This window comes from Ursus americanus, chromosome 33, assembly GCF_024610735.1.
Source record: "Ursus americanus isolate L20-20 chromosome 33, mUrsAme1.1.p, whole genome shotgun sequence".
NCBI classification, from domain to species: Eukaryota; Metazoa; Chordata; class Mammalia; order Carnivora; family Ursidae; genus Ursus; species Ursus americanus.
The window spans coordinates 7,126,933-7,145,811 of NC_142159.1; the positions used below are offsets into that span (position 1 = coordinate 7,126,933).

The 18,879-nt window shown below is 37.9% G+C and overlaps 1 protein-coding gene across 1 annotated transcript in view; it reads left to right on the forward strand.

Annotated features, from left to right (window-relative positions):
• PTP4A2 (protein tyrosine phosphatase 4A2) overlaps positions 1–18,244 on the forward strand; it is a 28,010-nt gene extending 9,766 nt beyond the window's left edge. The window contains exons 2-6 of the mRNA XM_045782242.2: positions 4,459–5,150; positions 7,268–7,360; positions 12,298–12,428; positions 14,770–14,844; positions 15,667–18,244. Coding sequence (XP_045638198.1) covers positions 5,055–5,150; positions 7,268–7,360; positions 12,298–12,428; positions 14,770–14,844; positions 15,667–15,775 — 504 coding nt within the window. The 5' untranslated portion in view covers positions 4,459–5,054 and the 3' untranslated portion in view covers positions 15,776–18,244. The remainder of the gene's footprint in view (positions 1–4,458; positions 5,151–7,267; positions 7,361–12,297; positions 12,429–14,769; positions 14,845–15,666) is intronic.
• The last annotated feature ends 635 nt before the right edge of the window (positions 18,245–18,879 follow it).

Sequence of the window (18,879 nt, forward strand, 5' to 3'; positions counted from 1 at the left end):
ACTCAAATTTGCATGACTTCCTGTAGAATTTCTGGTAAGAAAAGTAACAGTAAATGTATGCTTACTTGTTTTTCCAGAACTTTGCTTTTAGATTTTTTCTTAGATCTAGACTTCTTTATTTATATTATAATGTACTGTTTTAATTTGGTGAATCCTGGCATAACCCATCAAATTAGAGAGTTTATTGTATCATTTACTTTAACTTGGAAACAGAATGTCTTAGTGGAAAACTTGATGTGAGGGGATTGATAGGATTTTTAAAAGGATGCCTAATAAGTTTGGGTTACCCTCAAATTCTCTGTATTTATATTTGAACTTAGAATTACAGTTGCCAAAATAAATAAATAAAATCTTAAAAAAAAAAAAAAGAATTACAGTTGCCAAGGAAGAACCTGAATTTTACTCAATAATTTAGTATCGTTAACAAAGAAGAAAACTGGAATTGTGTAGGTGCAGGCCTGCCTGGGACTAAGAGTGACTAGCTCTCTTAAAGCTCTTTATGATCCTGTGGTTGTAGCACTTTTGAGAACGTGGTTAAATAAATCATTGTAGGGTTCTTTATGACCCTAGAATTTAAAAAAAAAAGGTAATACATGTACATGGGAAAAGCAAAACATTTCAGAAGGGATGTATTGTGATAAAGTAAATCATGCTTCTGGCCTCCAGCTCCCGTCCCCTTGACCCTGACAACCAGTTACCTCTTTGTAACTTTCCAGATAGTTGATGGGTATGAAAGCTATACAGCACTCACAAATATTTCTATATATATACTGTTCATACTATCATGTGCTCTTTGCAGTTACTAGTGTCTTTTAGCCATCTTTCCATATTTCATACAGATCTGTTTTATTCTTTTTAACCTTGGCATAATGTTCCGTTTTAATTATTCCATGCATCTGGTTTTTGATTCTCATCTAGGCTAATTGTTAGCACTAGAGTATTGACACAGGACATTTAAACTCTAACATACCTTTCTTCAAAGTTTTAAGTAGTCTCTGTTGTGTTACGGACATAGTCTTACTGGTAGTACACTATCTTAGCTTGGTTGGCCTCTTGCTCTTGTTCTTCCAGCCTCCTCTTTCTTCATTCTTTTTCCTCTTTCCCTTCCTTCTTCTTAATTTAAAAGGATTTCTCTGTCACAGACCATTCCTTCTAATCCTCCAGTGAGGTTATCTTCTTTGGTTAAAAAACGCAAATGTTGCATAGGAAATGGGAATGTCCCAAATTCAACATTTTAAAAAGTTAGGTTCTATAGAAGATAAAATTACTTAATGTCAAAGAGACGGGTTTAGAAGAAAGTTTTCCTGTAAGATGTATAGTTGCTGAGTTTATACTAAAATACAGGGCTTTGTAACTTTTGAGTACCTTCCAGCTGTGGTAGGTTGTTTATGGTTTGTTTTTTTTTTTCAGGCGGTTTGCTTTATATTCTTTATGTCTGTTACAGGAATTATCATTAGTTTATCTGAATTGGCAGGTGCAAGAGCATTTAACTGTTGATGTGTAGTTGAACTCTTGGGGGTGGGAGAAGGAACAGAAGCTTGTTTTTATCATGGATCTGTTAACGTTGATAGAACATACTGTTTCATTTTGGCGGAAATTCCTTTGCTAGGGATCTCAGTATGGTGTTAAGAATTGAAAATCTAATAATGAATTATCCTTATCGTTGGAAGTGGTCCTTCCAAAATGAGGTTGGAGGAATAAGATGGGGTAAAACTTGCTCTGTTTACTGAATGGACAAACACTGGTGACTAGGTAGAAAACTTAATGCTAGAGCTGTAACCTTTCAAACCTGGCCATCACTACAAAGCAGGTCTTTCAGTGCCTTTACTCAGCTGACACACATATTAGCTGTGATAACATCATTAAACCAGAGGGATTCAAACAGGTTAGAATTTCCTTGTGTTTTGCTTTTCACTGCATGCAAACCATTGTTCTTTGAGTGGTTACTTTAATAATCTTTTCTGCCCTTATTTAAGGTCACAGAGTTGCAGATGAACATCACCAAATATTTGAAGAAAAGTTATAGTTACATGAAAAAGATTATGACTTGAAAAATATGTGGATACCTCCATAGTCAAAATTGAAGGAAAAATGAATAGAGTTAGGAAACCTGGGTTCTTGTCTTTGATCTGCTTCTAATTAGTGATGTGGTCTTAGTTAAGTCATTTTAACCTCCCTTTCTCCCAAACATCATCTTGTTTTTCTTTTTTCTTTTTCTTTTCTCCTTTTTAAAGGTCAGAGTCATTGCTCTCTAAGTTTCTCCTAGGTTTAAAATTCCTTGACTGTACAAGGAGTACTTTATGAAATGTGTAATCTAAGGTGGCTGTTTTGGGGTTACAGTTAGGAAAGTGTGATATATATATATTTATTTTTCTTGGTTTGAGTATTAGAAGTTTCATGATTTTACTGTAGTGTATAACTTCTGCTGAGATATTGAAGTTTTTAGAATGCCATTTTGAATTTCTTATATATCTTTCATATTTTAGGAACGTTTGAGTTTTGTGCTTGTGTCCATGGTAATATTGCCACAAGTATGTAACTTACAAAACACAGTGCCATAACAATATCATAAAAAGACTTGTGGATAGAGCAGGCTTGAAAATTTGTAGGCTTTGGTTCTTTCTTAAATGTATTTTAGTTTCCTCCTGAAATGGTTGTATGATACTTACCTTTCTTGTCTTTTTCTACCTGATCACAGTCATCTTTTCAGAGACTACTAAATAAGCATTTATTGGTGGATTAGAGAAGAGGCGAGTGAAAGAACTTAGACCCTGTCCCTATTTCCAGAGCTATATATTTATTTATGAAGATTTATTTATTTATGTAATCTCTGCACCCAACATGGGGCTCGAACTCAGGACCGCAAGATCAAGAGTCTCTTGCACTACCAACTGAGCCAGCCAGGTGCCCCCAGAGAAGTTTATGATTATGTTGATACTCTGAACTAACTATAAAGATAACTGTGTTTCAGTACAGCAGGCCCAAAATGATATTAAAAATTCTTCCACTTTTCTTTCTCACCTTGTTTTTGGTATGGGTAGGAGAATGCTATGTGAATCAGTGACCTTTAGATGCTTTTGTACTCTTGAGATAGTGATGTAATGTGAGAAATAGTAAAAAGGTAAACTGGACTAGGGGCGCCTGGGTGACTCAGTCGGTTGAGTGTCTGACTCTTGATTTCGGCTCAGGTTGTGATTGCAGGGTCATGAGACTGAGTCCTGTGTTGGGCTGTGTGCTGGGCATGGAGCCTTCTTGAGGTTCTGTCACTTTGTCTCTCTCTCAAAAAATAAAGAAAAGGTAAACTAGACTAGAAATGAGATGATGGGATTTACACATTAGTTGAGGCAGCAGGCATTACGGTACATTGGAAAAAACATTGGACTAACAAGACGCTCACCTTAGACAAGTCACTTCACTTTCTAATCCTCTTTCCTCGTTCCTTGTAGGTAGTAACAACTACTTAGAAAATAAATTAATTTTTTGAAAAGAACTTTATGGAGTAATGTTATAATTGGGGGCCAATGCATATCCTTTGGATAGAAAGAATTACATCCTCGGGGTGCCTGGGTGTCACAGCGGTTAAGCGTCTGCCTTCGGCTCAGGGCGTGATCCCGGCGTTCTGGGATCGAGCCCCACATCAGGCTCTTCCGCTATGAGCCTGCTTCTTCCTCTCCCACTCCCCCTGCTTGTGTTCCCTCTCTCGCTGGCTGTCTCTATCTCTGTCGAATAAATAAATAAAATCTTTAAAAAAAAAAAAGAAAGAATTACATCCTCAAAATGGAATTTTGGTAACTATCCTTCATCCATTTATAGATGTATCTTGTTTTATTTTAATTTTTTAAAAAGATTTTATTTACTACACCGAGAGAGAGTGTGCACAAGCAGGGGGAGCAGCAGAGGGAGAGGGAAAAGCAGGTTCCCCACTGAGCAGGGAGCCCGGCGCGGCGCGGGGCTCAGGGCTCGGGGCTCGATCCCTGGATCCTGGGATCATGACCTGAGCTGAAGGCAGACACTTAACTGACTGAGCCACCCAGGCGCCCCTACAGATGTATTTTATTTTAAGCAAAGTGTGTATGTGGAGGACTTAATCATCAAAGCAGAAGAATAAAATTGCTGTGAGCTTTATGGAGGGAAGGTTTCTTTAAGGATCTTTTAATGACACTTTAAAATGAATTTAAAAATAAGGTCACTTAAAAATGACTTGAGTTACAAATAATCTTATTAACACAGAAATTTTGTTGAACCCCCTTTTGAAAAAGGAAAGACCTACTTTTGAATTTCTGACTTTTAAAAACTCCTGGTATCATTTTTATCCTAGTCTTTACAGATGACAGTAATTCAGAATTGGTGGAGTTTCGGGTATCTTTGGACGCACAAAGAACGTATTCTTGACTTTGAGCATCATCTTGACTGTGCTGTCAATCTCCAGTTCATTTGACTTATGCTTTTCTCCTCTAGGTTTTTCGTTGGAATATACGTTGCACATTTATGGCGATTCTGAGCGTGAGGGCAGACTTCTGCCAGGCTCAGCACAGCGTTTTCGCTGACAAGTGAGCTTGGGGGTTCTATGTGCCATAATTAACATTGCCTTGAAGACTCTGGACACCAAGACTGGCCTCAGAAATAGTTGGCTTTTTTTTTTTTTATTGCAAGCATATTTCTTTTAATGACTCCAGTAAAATTAAGCATCAAGTAAACAAAAGTGGAAAGCAACCTACACTTTTAACTTGTCTCACTAGTGCCTAAATGTAGTAAAGGCTACTTAAGTTTTGGATTTAGTTGGATTTTTTTGGAGTCCGAAGGTATCCATCTGCAGACATTGAGGCCCAAGTTGAATTTGGATTCAAGTGGATTCTAAATACTTCTGCTTACCTTGAAGAGAGAAGCTTCTTAAAGAATAAACAAGTTGAATAGAGAAAACACTGATCGATATTAGGCATTTTAGTGGTCTTTTTAATGTTTTCTGCTGTGAAACATTTCAAGATTTATTGATTTTTTTTTTCATTTTCCCCATCACACCCACACACGCACGCTCACACTTTTTATTTGCCATAATGAACCGTCCAGCCCCTGTGGAGATCTCCTATGAGAACATGCGTTTTCTGATAACTCACAACCCTACCAATGCTACCCTCAACAAGTTCACAGAGGTAAGATTGTACTATGGTCTACTTTTTGGATTGATTTATAGGTAAAGTTATAAATGAACATCATTATGAAGAAATCTCTTAACTTAACAAGGCCATTTATTTCTGTTTGGAATATGGTTGGTCATCCTACCAATCTTTGTTTGAATTGGGTTGAATTAGTTACAACAGATTTTTAAGAGAGCATTTTTGGAATTTGGGGAGACTTTAGAGACTATCTAATAGTTTTTTTCTTTCTACATAGTTAGCAGTTCATTATATTTTAATAATAAAAATAACTTTTATTGAATACTTAGTATGTATCTAACATTACAAAAAGCAGTTTTATGCATTATATCATTTACTACTCAAAATAGCCCTATGAGGTATAGGTACTGTTATTATCTCCCACCTACAGATGAGGAAACTGCAGTTTCAGGGCATTTTGGTAATTTATTAATTTGCCTAAAGGTACACAGCATATGGTAGAACAGTCTCTGATTAAAAAAATCCATGTCTGCCTCAAATATTCTAGCCACTTTTGATAAAAACCTACCCCAGAACTACTTAGCAATAGTAATAACCATCATATACGAGGGTCAGAACCTTACAGGGAGGAAGGGTATTATGGGTAACGTTTTTATGTCCGATCCTTCATTTTCTCTGCTGTATTTATAGAATAGACTTAGCCGAATGAACTCCTAGGGATTCTAAATCCACCTCTCTCATTTTCAGATGATAAAACTTGAGTTCAGAAGAGGTTTTGACTTGCTTAAGGATACAAATGTTTATTATAAAAATTTCTACTATAACCTTTCAGTGAATGGCTACTAGGAGTTCATTTTAATAGGATTTTATCTGTATTTTGAAATGTTTTAAAATTACTGACTCCATGTAGTACTAATAACTTTCCTGAGTGTGTTTTAGAAGAAGGTCTTTCTGTGAAAAATAAAGTCCTTTAGCAATTAAAATAACTTTACTTTTTAGATAACCAAATGATGGATGGACACTTCTTGTAGGATATCACTGTTCCTGCCCATTTATACTTCTAATTCCCAGAGCTTCTTAACTTTGTGCACACAGTGTACAAGTTGATTCCGGGCCTGTGCCCTTAGGTTGTTCAGTCACCTTTAAGCCTGGTTGAATTATGTGATACTATTTTTAGCCTGTGGATTCCTTGGCCATAGACTCCAAAAGTGGCAGAGGCCACTGTCCTGCAACTATAAAAAGATGTTGGTGGCCCATTGAAGATAGGTGGTCACTGGATAAGGCATTACTATAGGAAAATTTTTAAGGAGCAAGGCTTCTGGCTATAGTGGTGTTTGTTGGCTTTGTAATATGATACCACTTTTTAATCCTAATTTCGAAATTACTTCTCTTTCTTTCATTTTATTTTTTAAAGATTTTATTTTTAAGTAACCTCTACACCCATTGTGGGGCTTGAACTTACAACCTCAAGATCAAGAGTCACATGCTCTACTGCCTGAGACAGCCAGGCCCTACTTTTGTTTCTTTAAATTAAAAAAGCAATAAGTACTTACTGTGTAAAAATCAGACGATACACATAAACAAAAGACAGTTTGAAAATACTTAACTCTTAATGCTTGGCTTCTCAATGTTTTTCTCTGCATATATACGTATATTTATTTATATACATATAGATAGGATCACACTATATTTTAAAAAATCTTCCCCAACCTGTTTAGTATTAATTTTATAGCTGTCATAGTATTCTGTATGAATGTGCCATATTCTAACTGTTCCCCTGTTTTTGGACCATTCATGTTTCCATCTTTTTACCATTCTAAACAGCCTATGCTGAACACGCTGGTACCTAAATCTTTGGGTGTGTCTTTAATTACTTTGTTAGTATAAATTCTCAGAAGTAGAATTTCTAGGTCAAAGTATATATGTGCTTTTATAGTTTTGTGATGTGTTACCAAATTGTCCTTTATAAAGGTGATTGTTTTGATGCTTCCACTAAGAGCCTGAGTGTCCATCCTATATGTTTCCACAATGACAATGATTTTTATCTTTGTCTAAGAACGATGTCTCATTGCTTCAATTTATAATAGTACATTTTAAAAGTTTTGGTTGCAGATTCTTAAAGTATGTTCCCTTATATTTGTTCTTCTTTAAAGGAACTTAAGAAGTATGGAGTGACAACTTTGGTTCGAGTTTGTGATGCTACATATGATAAAGCTCCAGTTGAAAAAGAAGGAATCCACGTCCTAGTGAGTGTGTAGTGTTTTAATTTTTCACTACGAACAACTAGTACTTTTTAAACTTAACTATTTTTTTTTTAAAGATTTTATTTATTTATTTGACAGAGAGAGAGACAGCCAGTGAGAGAGGGAACACAAGCAGGGGGAATGGGAGAGGAAGAAGCAGGCTCATAGCGGAGGAGCCTGATGTGGGGCTCGATCCCACAACACTGGGATCATGCCCTGAGCCAACGCTTAACGACTGAGCCACCCAGGCGCCCCTAAACTTAACTATTTTTAAAACTGGGTACTCAGTAGTATGCTTTTTAAGCTTATAGGAGATGAAGTGTTGATAACAGTCTTTAAAAACTTTTGGATTGGCAGTTTTGTTCATTTGTGCCCTTAAAGTCTATATATGCAGAGTATTTTCAACAAATGAAAAGCAAAATTGAGTGTACACTTATTTTTTTTTTTAAATTTATTTGACAGAGAGAGAGCTCAAGTAGAGAGAGCCATAGGCAGAGGGAGAGGGAGAAGCAGGCTCTCTGCTGAGCAGGGAGCCCGACGCTCAGCAGCTAGCCCAACGTGGGGCTCGATCCAGGATGCTGGGATCATGACCTGAGCCAAAGGCAGCTTCTTAACTGACTGAGCCACCCAGGCGCCCCTGAGTATACACTTATTTCAAGAAAATTGAAATTTGCATTTTGTTTTCTCTAGGAAATTATTGCAGTATTTAGCTTTTGTATCTAGGCTACTGGTTTGAATCTAACTGAAAGTAATTTCCATCAGAAATTCTTAAGTCACACGGAAATAGAGTTGACCCTTGAATGTGGGGTTGGGGACACCAACCCTCACATAGTCGGAAATCCACATATAAGTTTTGACTTCCCAAAAACTTAACTACTAATAGCCTGCTGTTGACCAGAAGCCTTACCAATAGCATAAACAGGCCATTAACACATATTTTGTATGTTACATGTATTATGTCTATATTCTTACAATATAGTTAGCTAGAGAAAAGAAAATTTTTTTACAAGAAAATAAGAGAAAATACATTTATAGTACTGTACTGTGTTTATTGGAAAAAATCTGTGTGTATGTAAGTGGACCCACACAGTTCAAACCTGTGTTTTTTGAGGGTCAGCTGTATTTTGTCTCACTTCGCAAGTACTAATTAGTTACTTACTGTTTCGTGGATAACCTATAGGGGACAGAAATGCTGGAGAAGAGGTTAAGAAGAGAGAGGGAGAAGGCATCTTGGTTCAGAGTAATCAACATAGTTTCTGACACTTTGTGGTAGGTTTCTAAGAAGGTTTTCTGTGATTAGGTTTCTTCTATTTTCAGTTTAAACATAAAATGATTGGATTATTTTAAGTTCCTCCTTGGCCCCTAAATACACTATTTCATTTATTGGAAACAGGAGCCTCAGATTAGGTAAAATTTTGTACCTTCTTGCCTAAATAGTTGTCGAAACTGAAGGAACACGTAATGAAATGACCTTGTAGTTTTAGGTGTCTTAGAGTTCTTTGATTTAATCGTGGGAGGACAGTGTTGTAGGAGGAGAACTGGAGAGTTTTTAAGTAGTTGGTTAAAAGAAAATAATAAAGAAGATACTGGTATGAGGTTATGTGCCTATTTTTAATTGAGAGGTAGTTCTGTAGTCTTTATGCATTGGTCAGTAGTTGGGAAGGCAGTTCATGGAAAGAAGATAAATGTCCTGTTGGTAAAGCAGTTGTCTCATATCTCATCCATAAAGTTTCCTCACCTCCATTTTGGTGAAAACACAAAAACTAAATAAATAGCCAAGCATTAAGTTTTTTGAAAATGTATTTTAATAGAATGGCATGGTAATAATTTGCTTGCATTCCCATTTCTAAAGGACTTTAAGACGCCCTGGCTGGAAATCACTGGGGATCATATAAACATGTATAAAATATAACCCTGTGTTTAAAAATACAAAAACAAAATTTTAACTTCTGAAACTATGCTGACTTTGAGTTCTTTTTCCTGTATTGTGAATATAGTGGGCAGATGAAAAATCAGTTTGTTTTGACAGATGGTATGGGTGAGAAAATGAACTGTGGATTGACTGTAGTTTGAATTAGTAATGTTGGTAAACACCTTTATGAAATAGACATGAACTAAAGAACTTGAACTAGTTTGTTGAAGATAATGGTAGGTCTGGAATTTATTCTATGCCTTTAAATCTACACTTTTGTTTTAAATAGCTGTGATTAGATAAAATTAAAGGCCTAACAAACTTTTAAACAAGAAGGACATTTAGAATTAAGCTTGGAATTTCCTTTTCTCCAGAGATTTTAAGTGGATTGTTAATTTAATTTTGCTAGGTGAGGATTTGGAATACTTTATAGATTTTATTTATTTATTTATTTTAGAGAGAGAAAGAGAGTGCGAGTGGGGGGAGGGGCAAAGGGAGAAGGGAGAGAGAGAATCTCAGGCAGACTCCGTGCTGAGTGGGGAACCTGATGAGGGGCTTGATCGCATGACCCTGGGATCATGACCTGAGCCGAAACCAAGAGTCAGACGCTCAACTGACTGAGCCACCCAGGCGCTCCTGGAATACTTAATAAGAGGATATCCCCAAAATCAGGCCTTTCAAATCTTTTGACTAATGTTCTTGCAAATCAGAGGCTTATTGGAAAAGACTAATAATGGTGGTTTCGGTTATGTGAGACAGTTTGAAGTTCAGACAGTTCTGAGTAATTATTTTAATGATTTTTTTGATAGAAACTGCTTTATATGAGGAAGTGAAGCATGTTTCATGTTATTGTTACTTAACTGGGTGCATTTTAGGGAATATTAGAGGAAGTAGCTCTCAACTAAGGTACTTGCTTACTGGTTTTACTGCTGTTTACAGTTAAACTTAGTGACATTTATAATGATAACACTGACAGCCCTTTAATTATGGGGTGTAGCTGACAAATCAAACATCATGTGTTGTCACAGCTAATGGGCTACATGAAGTGTTCTAGTGGTGTCCATAATGAGTGCAGAATCAATTTAGTGCTTTGTCACTTTTTTCTTTCTCTAACATCTTAAAGTGTCCTTATCCAGTCTCTTTAGAGTAATCTTCTGTTTTAAAAAAATTTCCAGCGTTTTTACATTTCTGTCCTCGAAGCTAGATGGGAGAGAGGGAATGTAAAATGTGAATTTCCTTCCCTTCTTTCTTTAAAGCTGATTTATGTTGGTTTCTTAGGCCTTTTGCTAGGTAGAAAGGAAGATAAACCCTGCCTATACGCACATGGGGTTGGTCTTAATTAAAAAACAACCCAAGGGGCGCCTGGCTGGCTCAGTCAGTAGAGCATGCAACTCTTCATCTTGGAGTCTTGAATTTCAGCCCTACCTTGGGGGTAGAGATTACTTAAAAACACACACATACATAAATTGATGTATTTAAAAAGGGAAAGGGATACTTGAGAAAAAGGTCTCCATTTGCTCAGGACCCTATATCATGTGGCACTGTGCTTTTTAAATGGGATGTGTATAAGTTAGGCAGAGCTTTAAAAATATTTACTACTTGGCTATTTATTTTGTTTATTTTTTTAAAGAACTTTTCCCTTTTATTTTATTTTTTGAGATTTTATTTATTTATTTGACAGAGAGATAGCCAGCGAGAGAGGGAACACAAGCAGGGGGAGTGGGAGAGAAAGAAGCAGTCTCCCAGAGGAGGAGCCTGATGTGGGGCTCGATCCCACAACACCGGGATCATGCCCTGAGCCGAAGGCAGATGCTTAACGACTGTGCCACCCAGGCGCCCCTTGGCTATATATTTTTAAAGATTTTGTTTATTTATTAGAGAATATGTGCACAAGTGGGGGAAGGGACAGAGGGAGAGGGGAAAGTAGACTCCTCGCCAAGCAGGAGGCCAGACACACGGGGCTTGATCCCAGGACTCTGGAATCATGATCCAAGCCAAAGGCAGATGCTTAACTGACTGAGCCACCCAGGTCCCCCCCCCCCCCCGCTTTTAAAATATATAACCACAAAGATGGTAGTATATTTCTGTTAGGATATGCTAACTACTGGAGATTTCTTACGAGCGAGGCTTTCTCTAAAGAAAAGGCATCATAACTTAGAACTGTTTGGGGGATAATCCTCAAAATATTTGTAGAGATCAATAAGATACTAGTTGGTATATTTCTTTGCAGAGTGGACTTAAATTATATTGACAGGTGTATTCTCTCTTACTTTGCCCAGGCCTTAATTATAGTTTTCTCTATTATGTCTAATTATTACTTTATTCAGATAAAATATTGGAAGAACACTTATTTCTTATCACTCTGATAAAGAGATTTCTATAAGATAAAATTAGATATAGTGCTGACAACATAGAAGGCTAAGTCACTTGGCACACATGAATTTTGATCTTAGAAAAAGCTTTTCAGCAGTGATCAGAATTGTGTTATTAAGAATAGGTATATATTGGGGCGCCTGGGTGGCTCAGTTGGTGAAGCGTCTGCCTTCGGCTCAGGTCATGATCTCTCAGGGTCCTAGGATTGAGCCCCTGTTGGGCACCCTGCTCAGCAGGGAGTATGCTTCTCACTTTCCCTCTGCCCCTCCCCCTGCTTGTGTGCTCTCTCTCTCTCTCAAATAAATAAATAAAATCTTTAAAAAAAAAAAGAATAGGTATTTAGGGGCACCTGGATGGCTCAGTTGGTTAAGTGTCCCAGCTCTTGATTTTGGCTCAGGTCATGATCTCAGCGTTGTGAGATCAAGCCCTGCATTGGGCTCCATGCTAGGCGAGGAACCTGCTTAAGATTCTCTCTCTCTCCCTCTCTCTCTGCACCCACCCCTCCCCCCCAAAAAAGAAAGAAAGAAGACGTCTATAAAGTACAAGTAGTTAAGGCAGATCCACCCTGTGTTCTAGGCAGCTTCTGCATTAGCTACTGTCCTGCAGAAAATAATAATCTAATGTAAATTTAATGTAAAAGATCTTTTCTTTCCAGGATTGGCCGTTTGATGACGGAGCACCACCCCCTAATCAGATAGTAGACGATTGGCTAAACCTGTTAAAAACCAAATTTCGTGAAGAGCCAGGTTGCTGTGTTGCAGTGCATTGTGTTGCAGGATTGGGGAGGTAAGCTCTTAACCTTTTTGTCTGAGAATTCATTATCAAAAATTTCACTTTGGTAGAAGTTTGCATTTATTACACCAAATATTAAATTGCCTGAAGGAAAAGGAAATGAGAGCAGAAGCTGGTGTAATGGTTTCTGAAGACAGCTTACTGTGTTTTGTGGGTTGTCTGATTCTGATGCCCATAATAGATTTAGTGGATGATGGCTCAGAAATTGTTTTGAGGGGCGCCTGGGTGGCTCAGTCGTTAAGCATCTGCCTTCGGCTCAGGGCGTGATCCCGGCGGTCTGGGATCGAGCCCCACATCAGGCTCCTCCGCTGGGAGCCTGCTTCTTCCTCTCCCACTCCCCCTGCTTGTGTTCCCTCTCTCGCTGGCTGTCTCTGTGTCAAATAAATAAATAAAATCTTTTAAAAAAATTGTTTTGAAACTGACTTAATGTAATTATCTTATATTTGAGCTAAAAATTGGTCTTAATTCAATATGAATTTTTTCCTCATTATTTCACATATTCAAAGGCTTAGGTCTTTGAATTGGGCAACAAAATTAAAATAATTATAGATTCTGAAGAATCTATATGTGGTTAATTTTGGATTGAGATGAATGAGAAGTTAATAGGTACAGAGCAGATGGCTGAACTTTAAACTTCTGAAAGGAGATGTACGGAGAACAAAAATTAACTTTGATTTTAAAACCTTTTTCCTTGAGCAGTGCATGGAATGGTGTTGCAACACTCTCATCAGCAGCAGATTAAATGCCAATTTACGATGTGCACTTTGACTCAGAACAGTAGTGCAGGCTGCTCTTGCCTCAAGGTGGTGGTGACTCAGGTTATTACCCCTGCTTAGCCCTTTTGTTTGCTCTTTTCCTTTTTTTGCTGTTTAGTGTGGTACAGTTTCTTCTTCAGGGTCAGAAGTTCCAGTCCTTATTCTGAAGGGTGAAGGTAGTGTTCTAACTTGACTTGGGCAGTTTTGTAACTAGTAGCTCTCCTAGCAGGTAATCCAAAGTTGGTGCCATGTAGTGGACATTTTAAAAAGTCATTTCCCTTGCTAGATTTTTGTTTATGTGTGTATTATTATTATTTTATTGTTAAGGAATCTACTTCTGTGACTGTCCTGAAACCCAGACTGGGTGTTAGAGTGACGAGTCCTGGAGGTAACTACGCCTCACCTGGACTTTCTGGTTATAATCACTGTCTTCTCTCTCTACCTCAGCTGTAAACCCAAATTCATAAGGCCTCAATCCCTGCCTTCCTCTTCCTGGAAGATGCCAAATCCAACAATGTTGGAGACTTTTCAGAAGAGAAGACAGCTTTGTCTTCCCAGAAGACAAATCCTCTACTTTGCTTTATGAAGCAGATAGCATCCCCAAACCACAGACAGGTTGAGACCTGCTCAGGCCTCAGTGTCCCTTGTTAGATGTAAAAAACAAAACGAAAAACCCATATGACTTACATAGAGAACTGTTCCTAATTACCAATTCTCTGACACTCTCCTAGCTCACAGAAAGGATTTTGTTGAAATCTAGCACCTTTGTAGTGTTTGATGAGGAAAAGATACTAAAGTGGATTTGTAATGAAATTTCTGAGATACTCAATATAGATGACACATTTGGTCTTTTTTTTTTTTTTTTTTTTTTACTGCGATGTTGGTTAAAGACCAATGAAGAATGTTAGATGACATATAATGTGAAAATTTGAGATAATAATGTGATGTTTTAAAGAATAAAGATCTTTTTTTTTTTTTTTTAGAGAGAGTGCATGCCTGCAGGGGAGCAGGGAGGTGCAGAGGAATTGGGAGAGAAAATCTTAAGCAGGCTTCACGCCTGCCCAGTATAACCCCACACAGGGCTTGACCTCACAATGCTGAGATAATGATGTGAGCCGACATCAAGAGATGGACTTAACTGTCTGAGCCACCCAGACGCCCCAAGAATAAAGATCTCTTAATGAAAATGTAGAATTTAGTGCTTTACTAAAAGTGGATGACACCATAGACAATATCATGATACAGACATTTTTACTGTGTAGGGAAAACAGATATTTTAGTATAAGGGAAAAAAGGAAAGCTAAAGCTTTTCATTGTTTTGGTAATACGTAATTCTGGGTTCTAAAGAAAGTTCTTCAGTGCGCCTATGTGGCTCAGTTGGTTAGGCATCTCCTTTCGGCTTAGGTCATGATCCCAAGAGTCCTGGGATTGAGCCCTGAATTGGGCTTCCTGCTCAGTGGGGAGTCTGCTTCTCCTTCACCTCTCTCTCTCTCTCTCTCAAATAAATAAATAAAATCTTTAAAAAAACTTCTGTAATTCCAAAGACCGGTGGGTATTTACAAATGAATTTCTCTCTGTAGGGCACCTGTGCTGGTTGCACTTGCTTTGATTGAATGTGGAATGAAGTATGAAGACGCAGTTCAGTTTATAAGACAGTGAGTATGAAGTTTTATGTTCAGAAACACATAAAGCAAGACCATACAAGAAGAAGGAATTATGGAAAGTACCCTTTGTAGTATGGAATAATTTGTTGGCTGAAAAGATTGTTTGATTAAAGAAATCAAAAGGAGCAAGTAGAGAGGGACTCATAATAGTACTTGGCTCCCAAATTTAAAGATTTTTGTAATTTAGGTGGCAAATTTGGACACTGTAGAATATGTCCAGGGTATGACTTGACTAGGTAGGAACCTTTAAAATGAATAGCTAGGTAGTAGTCTGAGTGATCTAGTGATTCTTTTAATGGATGTCTAAAAAAACTTCCAAATGAACTATGACCAAGAGGCAAGGAAGACTCTACAGAGAGGCAGTTAATCACTTAGGACTCTTACGTGACCTGTTCAGGCACAAAATCAGGATGGCATTGCCCAGACAGAATCTTGGCATTGGTCTGGAATAATGGGCCATGTTATTTTGTTGTCCAGAATCCTCCGGCAGTCACTATCTTGTCCTTTCCCTTTCAACCTTTTCTTTAAAAAAAAAAAAAAGAAGAAGAAAAAGACTGGTAAGAGGGCATGATATGTATGGTAGCAGCTTCAGGAAGGTGATGTATTTCAAGGAATGCCATCTGTGCCTGCTGCTTTATACGCTACTTGCTCACTCATCAGCCCTTCCTCTTAAGAAGTGATATTGTATAGGAAATAATGCTCTTTTTCAGCTGTGTGGAGTTAGAAAGGCCTTAGGCCATAAATACATTTCAGTGAGTCAGACAGCACTTTTTTTTTTTTACATGATCAAGTTTGTCATTCTTGTATTTTCAGAAAAAGAAGGGGAGCATTCAATTCCAAACAGCTGCTTTACCTGGAGAAATACCGCCCTAAGATGCGATTGCGCGTCAGAGACACCAATGGGCACTGCTGTGTTCAGTAGAAAGAAGTGTAAACGAAGGCTGACTTGATTGTACATTTAGAGGGAACTCTTGGTACCTGGAAATGTGAATCTGGAATCTTAACTGTGTCACCAAAGTAGTGATGGATTCAGTACTCCTCAACCACTTTCCTAATGATTGGAAAAAGGCAAACAAAAAAGAAATCCCTCTATAACATGAATAAAATGTTTAAGAAAAGAAAAAGAGAAAGAAAAAAGGGATTAATTCAGTGAAGGATGATTTTGCTCCTAATTGTTGGAGTTTGAATTTTTGCCAGGATTGAATTATATCAAAATCTTCTGTCTTTTTTAACTTTTCAAAATAGGTCTCTAAGGAAAACCAGCAGAACATTAGCCTGTGCAGAACCATCTGTTTGGGGAGCACACTCTTCCATTATGCTTGGATGCTTGGCACATAGATCTCCCTGTTGTGGGGTTTCTTTCTTTTCTTTCTTAATTTCTTTCCTAATCCATCCTTCCTTCCTTCCTTCCTTCCTTCCTTCCTTCCTTCCTTCCTTCCTTCCTTCCTTCCTTCCTTCCTTCCTTCCAACGGTGGGTATATATTTTCCCCCTCTTCTCTTCTTTCCCCTATCCCTCTTTTTTCTCCTAATACATGTTGTAGGTGGAATAGGAGATGCCCTTGTTGCTGTAGATGTGTGTGCAGTCTGGCAGCCTTAAGCCCACCTGGGCACTTTTAGAAAAAACAAAAAAAGAAACAAAAAACACCAAAAAAAAAAAAAAAAAAAAAAAAAGCAGTGGCATATATATTATATGATCCAGGTGGTTTTTAGTCTTTACTGATGATGGGGTGTTCATGTTAGTTTCTTTTCTTGAAAACCCTATTCAACATTAGGCAAAGTAGCCAAGACCCTTTTGTTTTGGTTTTTATTTTGGTAAATTAGTGGGGAAATGGCATTTTAAGAGTAGTCTTTCTTCTCAAAGAACTTAGCTGAGAGTCGAATTTTTCTCTTTTCCAAACAATGAAGCTAAGTGGGTATCCCAGAAACTTTTGTTTTCTGAAGGGGAGCACTCCAGGCCGTCACTGAAGATGTGTCCAGGCAGAGAGTTAGCACACTTTCTACACTTCCTAGAATCGTGGGTTTGTAGCATGACTCTGATTTTCTGTCTAATGATGTCAGAAAATGCTGGTAGTTTAAATTTTTATTTAGGACTTACTCGTACTATGAATTTTCAGGAACGGTGAAAGGAATAACAGCAAAGATAGGATATTTTGGACTTGAGAAATGCCTGTGATGTGTATTTTCCAAACTGCCCCCTATATGTACAGTTCCGTTTAACCACTGATTGCCTTGTTATTTTCTTACTAGGTTCTTTATGAGATTTAAAAAAAAAAATTGCTGGTTCAAAACCAACAATGCCTAGTGAGTATATGTGTCCACAGGCCATACAGGGTAGAAGAGCGACATAAAGCAACCCAATGGTAGCAAAGAGACTGTTGGTGATGAACTAGTGTACTGTCATTTTCGAGGATTCTTTGCCAGGTTCATTGTGCTGATCTAGAGAAGCTGTTCTTCCACTCCTTCGCAGAAGGCAGTTGTGACCGGGCTGCATTGACAAAGCAAGTTGAAGGACACCATCCCGGGCTCTTGCACTCTGCATCTAAATATTACTTAATAGTGCTCTGCTTCTAAGGATTTGAATAAAGGCTTAGTAAGGTCATCTTGTCTTGCTGGAATTTGCTGTGCAGAGCCATAAATGCCCCCCCCCCCTTTTTTTTAGGATCAGCTAGGCCAGTAGGAATGGACTGGGACCTAGTCTCACACTGATGATACCTCAGACGTTGGCTGGCTATGTGAACTGCCTATATCCTATGCCGGAGTTGTTTTGATTTTTAACTAAATGAATATCTAGATTCTCTCCTCTCCCATCCCAGAAAAAAACAAAATAATGCTTTTTGAAACTGTTTCTAGAATTTTAAAGTGAAAATGATGGTACTCTCCAAAATTCTTTATTTCAGAACATGACAATAAATTCCTTTAACATAGGTTCAAGATCAAAACCGCATACCCTCTAAACCCAGACTATTGACTGATCAATACAGTAACAAACTTTTTCCCTTTGACATGCTCTGGTTTTTGTTTGTGGGGAGTGTGTGTGTGTGTGTGTACGTACGTGTGTGTATATGTGTGTGCAGTGTCCAGCAGTATCAGTGCCTGCCTGAGATAGGAAAATTACATTCCTGGTTCTGTATGAGGAGAAGGGTGTATAAAGCGACAAGAAACATTATCCCTCATTTTGTTTTAAATTACATACTAATGTTAATTGTTCTCAGAACTGGATTTTCTTCCTCAAAATTTAAAGTTTTTTTTCTTTTGGATTTAATGAAGTATTGCTAGCTGAAGCCAGTTTGACACGGTGAGAGAGATGTCAGACTGATGGAAGGTGTGCAGCCTGATTTAAAACCAAACCCTGAACCCTTTTAAAGAACAATAAAACTTATTTTACATGCTCTTTGTCTGTGTATCGTTCTCCACCCCAGGTTGAATTTCATTTATGTCTCCTTAGAAAACTTGGTATTCTCAAGGCCTGTTCTGCAGGGAGGTGAAATAATTAGAGGTTGGGAAGTTCAAAGATTTCATGCCACCCAGGTGTTCAGTAAGGGTAAACTTAACTGGAGTCGGGATACATCTGGTACATTTTGTGGTTTAGTTCTTGGACACAACACTGTAGGAATTACGCATCTTATTCCAAGGGATTTGTTTACAGCATAGATTTTGACGAAGCATTGCAACTTTTTACTCAGGCTCTCACAGAACAGTGAGAAAGAAGGAACTTCATATATCATAGGACTGGGGGTGGGGAATTTCCCTTGGACCGTGGGTAAGCATCCATCCAACTACCCATTCAGAAAACAAGCTGTTCTGCTAAGGTACTAAGAATGAGAAGAGCAGACACTTCCCGCTTTGGAGGCTCTTAGTCTAGAAGAGAAGTAGGGCTGTAGATCTTAAGAACAGAGGAAGCGGATACAGCACGTGTGATTTACAGTTCTTTGATCCTCTTCCCTATTTTAAATTTCCCACCTCCTGTTCATGACCCACCTTAGATTCAGTGGTCCGTTGTTAAATTCACTCTTGGCTACACAGCGA